A 7,571-nucleotide genomic window follows, 5' to 3' on the forward strand; every position below is an offset into this window, starting at 1 on the left:
GCCAGCTCAGAACTGCTGTCCTGTGAGCTAGAGACTCTCGGAGAGGTGGGACTGTGTTTGGTTGAGTGCAGGTCACCTCACCAGGAGCAGATCAGCCCTGCCCGTTCAGTGTGGCAGCTCTATGGTATGTTGACTGAGTCTCCAAAACAAAGGGCTTTAGAAACCCTCGGTCTAGGCACTCAGACTTAAAAGGAAGAACTGTAATTGCATGTTGAGGAAATAAAGACTAAGGGGCAGGAGAGGGCTGCTGTTGGACAGCAGTGCCAAATGCTTTGTTTCTTGGAGAAGCCTTTTCTGTTGTGCCCATAGATTGCTGAAACAGAGAAGAACAATACAATGGTGTTAGGAAACTAGCCTTTTGTTACAAGGAAAATAAAGCAATGATATGTGGTTAGTTTTTCATTATTTGGTATGAAATGGGAATGGTCCACATTTCATTGAAATGACACTGAATTTCTCACACAATTAAAAAATGCAAACAAAGTTGAATGTTCAAGGATAGATAACAGCCACAGAAAATTAATTCAGTGATGGGGTGGTTCTTTCGAAGTTAGTTATGAGGGTGAAGTCTAAAGTTTATAGGAGTTTTGAATTAATGAATGTGTGGAGCTAACCTCCTTTTAAAAAGTAATTTAAAGAGGTAAAATTATGCTTTAGTATTGCAGAAAATGGAACAGAATAGCTTAGCATTCCAGCAAGAACAAAAAGAATTATTTGAAATGTTGTTCAGCCCTCTCTCAAGATATGTGTTGAATGCAACAAAGATCAGAAATTGAGTAAGAGAGTAATTCTTAAACCAGTGCACTTGTTAACTTTTTAAAAATTTTCATAAACTTTACAAAGGGTAGTTTTTAAAAATAGAAAACATTTATACATATAAATTATTTGGAGCTCTAATCTTTAAAATATCATTATTTTTTTTTACCAAATAATGCATTTAGCTGCTCAATTTCTATTTACCCTCCCCCTTTTCACGCTACATTTATTTAATTGAGATCTAGAAGGGATATTGAAGAGGCATCTATTCTACCTTGATGCCTTTAAGCACTACTTCCTTAAAATTACCCCAAAGATAGGAAAAATACCTTTACATTTTGCTTCTTGCATGAAACATTTCTTTTCCAATTTCCTACTGCTGTGCTCCTCTGTCCTGCTATTCCTTCCACATCCAGCTTAACAAATCTTAGTTTTGCCTGCCTTCTAAATCCTTCCACCAAGTCATTTCTCTAGTGAAATTCATCTTGAACGTCTTAAAGTATCTGAAAAGTGCTGTAACTGTGAGAGATTACATTACCCTCTGAATCCATGTGCCCCATCATCACATAATTGTTTTCTGAATATATAATCCATTTTTTTTCTATTTGTATCCTATATAGGTAGTTTCCAGTATAAACACTACAGGAATATTCCTTTATTTTCCCCATGCTTATTATTTCCAAAGGACAAAGTGAAACCTTATTTTTTTATTAATCCTCAATGTGCAGGCTTAGTCCCCATGTTTTTACTACTGTAAGGAGATGGATAAAAGAAATAGAAGATGTTAATAATCCAGTTGAGAAGAAATGAAATAAGTGTGTTTTCTCATTCAGCAAATATTTATTAAGTCCTTGGTAAGTGTAACTATTGTTCTTGGAGCTAAACCACAAAGATAAATGGAAACTATATATGTGTATTAACCACATGTAATAAACTGGGTATAAGTACAAACAGGAAATTATGAAGGTTGTAAAATTCTAGTTTGCCAGTTCAAATTGTTAGTGGGGAACCTTCCTTTTTTTTTTTATTGTGTGCCATAGCTCTCCTTTTGTCTGTACTTTGATCTGAGAGCTCTATAACCTGGATGAGCTTACAGTGCTGTTTCTTTGAATGCACAAGTAATTTAACTGAGAGCTGAGAAGAAATGAACCTCTTAGTGGGTAGAAACATGGGTGTCATGACACTTCCTGTGTAACCCCATTAAACTTCCTCTCTACATGTTATGGCTTTGAAATGTTTCACTCGAATCAGGTCACAATCTCTGTCCCTGTGGGCTGCACAAGGTTAAGGTATTTGAACTTTTTATAAGACTAAATGGATTGCCAAGATGGAACCAACTATGGAAGTGAGAAACAGTCATCATAGCCTTATATATTAAATGCAGACTATGGAGGTTGTGTTGCGAAGGCACTAGAATATGTCAGAGTTGTACATTAGGTGACGTTTTTGCTTTCAAGTCAAAAAACAAAGTAAAAATGAAATCCTCACATTTGACTGCTGCTTCCCCGGTCTGAACAGCCCTGCCTATGTCCCAGGTGACATCTAGGGGGTTAATGACCCAAAGCTTCAGCCTTATAAGGTGCCCCTGATGCTGAACTCACAGTCACCTGCTTTGTCTGGATCCCTTGTTCCAAACTCCATGTCTGTTGTCTATCTGCAGGTTCAGAGGGTGGGAGAATGATCGAACCCCTGGGAAGCAAAGGCCTGCTCCTCTGTATTCTTTTCCTCTTTTCCCTGTTAGAAAACAAGCACCTCCTTCCTTCCCCCAATACTAAACGAATGACAAAAACGGTCGTTTAGTGTGTATACTCTTTTAAGAAGATTATAAGCAAAAATAATAATAGAAAGTGTAAAAGAAGGATGGAGTCAAATAGTAAATGGGAGAAGAAGAGAAAAATTATACTATGAAATTAGAATTAAGGTAAGCGGCTGCAATTGAGAAGAAAATTAGTTCTGAGATTTTGGTGAACAAAGCCAAAAATGGAAGCACAGTGGATTCTTAACTGATTGTCAGGGGAAACAAAATTTTTCCTAGCTCTACATTATTAGAGGAATCTCTCACCTGGGCCTTAAAAATAGGAGTCATTGGACAATAAAATGGATGAAGACTGCATTAGCAATTTTATTAAAAGTCCTATAGGCATTTTTTTAGATCTTTACTAGATAAAGGATTTTTAACATGTAAAAGTTGGAGCTAGCATTCATACCACTACTTTTAAACTAAAAATGTCCATGACAGTATTTTCAAATACTTGAGTTCTCTGCTACTCACTACCTCCAGTCCCTAATTCCCTACTCCATTACCTGTAGTATTCCAGTTATTCACTAATATAGTTAATACAATCATTAATAGTACAGGTTTCCCCCACAATGGGAGTAATCTTAAAAATTACACATGAACCATACTATCTGAAATTGGGACAAGGCATACAAGGTTGTCTATTCTAGTAGATCTTAAGCCTTGGTATTCATCACAGTTTTTTGGCAAGCTTTGTAAAAATCAGACTTTTAAACTCAGCTCCCAAAAATTCTGAGAAATGGTTTTGTTTTTGTCTTTTTAAGGAAATTATCCTATGCAGTCAGCCATTTAGGAATCACTAATTTGATCCATTCACACATCTAACACAGTAATCTTCAATCCACATGGCTGGGAATCAGTTGCCCAGACCCCATTGAGGGATACCTTAACTTCATGAGAAAGGATGTTTCGTTATTAGAAAGTTCTAATTGTCAAATCATATTTTTCTACTAACATAATAACTTTAAGAATGCTTCATTTCATTTCTGGTTAAACTTTCATTGTTCGGGGCTGCTAACCCTTCTAAATTTCTCTGTTCCTGTGGTCTACATATTAAGTATTTAATGATCTTACAAAAAATTTAAATGCATCGTGCCAACTCCATTAAAATAATTCTTGAGGGAATTCTTTTATGAGTGAAATTGTGCCATGCAGCTATTCATCTCTAAAGTGTATTTATTATAAGTTGGAATATATTTTTTATTAAAGTTGGCAAGTCTTATACATGATCTGTTTCTAATACTAAAAAATTTTGAGCATCTTTATATCAATCATACTGTCAATTTGATCTCTTCATTGTAGATAAATCTTATTTCCGTTGGCTTTCAAACACAATTTGGAGTTACTTACTTAGAGTAATGATCACTATTTCGAATGCTTCTCTAAAAATTCTGCCTCTAGGAAGTGACTTTCATTTCACTACGTACAACCCTGATGTTAAAATGTGACCTGAATTGAAGATCTTAGACTGTTTAACATGAATAATAAATGACTAGAATAATTTATGAGTTATGCATTTCAAATTAAGTGAATAACAAAGAAATAAAATTTCTCATTAAAATCTGGAATATATTCTCCTAAGAAAGATTCATTACATGTGTATGAGTCCCGTGTGGTAAACAGGGCTATGTGAAATGGCATGAAAATAAACTTAAGGTAGAGAAAAATAAATTAATTAGAGCTGTCATATTTCTCAAGGGGCAAGGAACATACAAAAGAGCAATTACTTTGCAACTGTGCATTGGGAAGCCTCGTTGACTATGGAACTGTTTTCCTCATTCTTCCCATTTTTAAATAGAATTTGATTGGGTTTTCAGTATAAGCAGTCTTTGGGAGGATTTAGGAAATGATTAGACTAGATGTGTCCTCTCATTCAGGGATGTCAAAGCACGTGTAGCTAGAGGCCATGTGCTTTCTTCACACAGGATGGTATTTGAAGAGTCTTTTTATCAGTTCAGAGCACAGAGGTTAAAAAGCTGCCTCGTTCTAGGGAGTTCCGGAGTCAAGAAGCAGTCTCGGCACCGGGTCATCATTCAGCTGCCAGCCAACGGAGGCAGGGACTGCACGGAGCCTCTCTATGAAGAGAAAGCCTGCGAGGCCCCTCAAATGTGCCAAAGCTACAGGTAATAGAGGGAAAGAAAAAGCACTGTGACCGATGCATTGAGCAAAATGCTTCAAGTCCAATGCTGTCCTGCAGGCTCAGTGAAGTGTGGGATGTTTATAGCTGTAGGTGCCATCGCTTACCTCTTTAAAAGAGCCGTTCGCCTACTGAAATGATCTCCAGGGAGACAATTACATAAATCTCCATGCTGTATTGTTAGCTCCAGCAGTTTGGGAAAATTTTGTATGTTGACGTAAACGCTAAGGAATGCAGAGACGCTTTTAATAATTATGTAAATATATGCTTTAGGAAGCAATTCTTTTTCACTTAGAAGAATGGCCTAAGCACCTGTTCCTCCCAAATGCTGGCATCCTTGCTGACAAAATGACATCTTTACCTCAATGATGCTAGTAAGGCATTTGTTCTATTCATTTTTGGCCACCTCAAAGAAAATTAAGGTTATTAAAGTTATATAGCATCATCTTGATAGTTATTAGAGAAATTTTTCTTCAGAACTATGAAAAGAAAGTACAGACCTAATTGAAACAATACGGCATATAATTGCAATCCTGACAACAAATGAAATATTATGGCATCCATTGATGGAATGTGTGATCACAAAATAGCAATTTAAGGTGAAATTGACGGCAGATCTGCCATCTTCATTTATCTGTATTTAATTCTGACAAATAATAATTACAAAAAATAGTATAATTGCATGTTTAGACGGTGAACACTAACATCAATTAGACGCGTGGTCGGCAAACCGCGGCTCGCGAGTGGCTCGTGAGCCGTGGTTTGCTGAGCCGAAGTTTGCCGACCACTGAATTAGACTAAATGTATTTATTTGGCGGATTTGTCTTTGTAAGGTGCATTATAATCGCAGTTTCTGAGTTATCGCTACAACACTAACCAAAAGAACACTATAGAAAAGGCTCATGACATGAATTGCAGTTTTATAACTTGAATATAAAATAAACATACCTCTACTAAACAGAATGCGTCACTCTGGTACCATCGGGCACACCTGCTGGCAATCCTCATCATTAAGAAGGCTAAATGCTTTCTATAGAGTTTATTCTTATAGAACTTGGCCACAAGTTCTTATGAACTATGTTCTTGGCCACATTCTTATGAACTATGTCTCCACTACCATAGAAAGCACTGCTCTATTTAATGCTGCCTTTTTCTAATGCCTTGGAGACCTACATTACATTTAGATAGGACTGAGCATCGTCAAATAAATTTCTCTTTGCAGTGGCCACAGTCATATTTCCATGTCGCCATAGCCCTGGTTTGCCTGGCGTTTTTGCTTCCTCTCCGTGAGGTTTCTTTCCTTTCCTTCTAGGTGGAAGACGCACAAATGGCGCCGGTGCCAACTGGTCCCTTGGAGCGTGCAGCAGGACAGCCCTGGAGCACAGGAAGGCTGTGGGCCCGGACGACAGGCCAGAGGTGGGAGGCCTCATTCCACAGCTGATTTGCTTTTCATTTCTCCAACATCTCTAACTTACCCACCAGCTTGATAAGTTTGTCATTTGATGCCATGCTTAGCCAATGGAGCAGAGCAGACATGAATCTGCTTACCACTCATCCTGCGTAGCTCAGGGACATGTCTTTTTAAAGTGTGCCCTTTGTTCTTTGACATTAGCCTATAATTCCTCTGCTTGAGTTTTTCCCTTACTGATATCTACAAGACAATCAGATGAAGCTTTTCAGAGGGTTATGACAGAGATTGTACACTGCAGCTTGTTGTTAGTTGTGGTGGTTAGTTTGGGGATCGTGGTCTTCCATAATACTTTTGCTTGTCACCTTAACAGTGTATACATGTATATAAGCCAAACCAATGGACATGGACAACAGGGGGATGGGAGCATGAGTGTGTGTGTGTGGGGGGGGAGGTTGGGGGTTAATGGGGGAGATGAGGACACATTTGTAATACCTTAATAATAAAAAAAAAAAACTAAAAAAAAACACAGTAAGATCCTGAAAAGAAAGGCCCATCTGCATTACATACGTGTGTGCATGCAATGCAATATAATGGGTTAAGTTTCCCAGAAATTCCCAGCAATGACATCCCTAACATATCCCCAGTTTTGTTCCTATGCAGTACTGATTTTTAAATGGCAGATTTATGTACTCCAACCTGCCATATGTGGACAGCAGTCTGTCTGCACTGCTGGATAACGTGGAATCCTGAAGAAATGAGTGACGGAAATGTTTCAAATTTGTCAATATTATTTACTGGGTATTATGAATAATACTTACATTCGAAGCTTTGGACATGTTATTTATGTATGTGGCAAATTCAGTCTTTAAAGAGTACATGGTAGTTTCTACTCACGTTGACTTTCAGCATGTAACTCCTACATACCTAAAATGTAGTTGAATATACAATTGAAAACACTGCCACCACCTCTCTTTCATTTATAAAAACATCTTTTGATCCCTCGTTTGTTGTTATGTATTTGATGATGCAAAAGTCAAAACACAGAATAGAATTCCAGCCTTTGCGGATGTGACCTGGAGCCCATTTTCTTTGCAAAGAGAAGATTGCTTCCCTAATTTGGAAAAAATAACAACTGCTACTTCTTTGTAGAACTCTTCTATTTATATAATCATCATTTTAGAAGTCTTTATTTGAAATATAAAATTTAGTTTACAAATAATAATGACTAACTATGGACTTTTGGAAATGTATTTTATATGTTTCATTTTCATTATGCATCTTCCACCATCAGCTTTAGCTAAAAAATAACTGTCTCCGTTACAGTTATAGAGACTTAGGTATTTAGAATAGAAAGGCATTTGCATTTCAACCCATTCATCGAGAAATTGAGTGACATGAGATCTTCTTGTCATGTCCTACTAATTCCTCCTTGAATCAAGCACACATTTGTGTGCAATCTGGGCCCTACA

General features: G+C 37.2%; 1 protein-coding gene across 3 annotated transcripts in view; it reads left to right on the forward strand.

Annotated features, from left to right (window-relative positions):
* Nucleotides 1-7,571, forward strand: part of THSD7A (thrombospondin type 1 domain containing 7A) — a 186,897-nt gene that overhangs the window by 120,160 nt on the left and 59,166 nt on the right. For all 3 annotated transcript variants that reach the window (XM_015558202.1, XM_015558203.1, XM_015558204.1), the window contains 2 exons: nucleotides 4,545-4,677; nucleotides 6,004-6,107. In XM_015558202.1, the coding sequence (XP_015413688.1) occupies nucleotides 4,545-4,677; nucleotides 6,004-6,107 (237 nt within the window). The remainder of the gene's footprint in view (nucleotides 1-4,544; nucleotides 4,678-6,003; nucleotides 6,108-7,571) is intronic.

This window comes from Myotis davidii, unplaced genomic scaffold (assembly GCF_000327345.1).
Source record: "Myotis davidii unplaced genomic scaffold, ASM32734v1 scaffold168, whole genome shotgun sequence".
In the NCBI taxonomy this organism is placed as follows: domain Eukaryota; kingdom Metazoa; phylum Chordata; class Mammalia; order Chiroptera; family Vespertilionidae; genus Myotis; species Myotis davidii.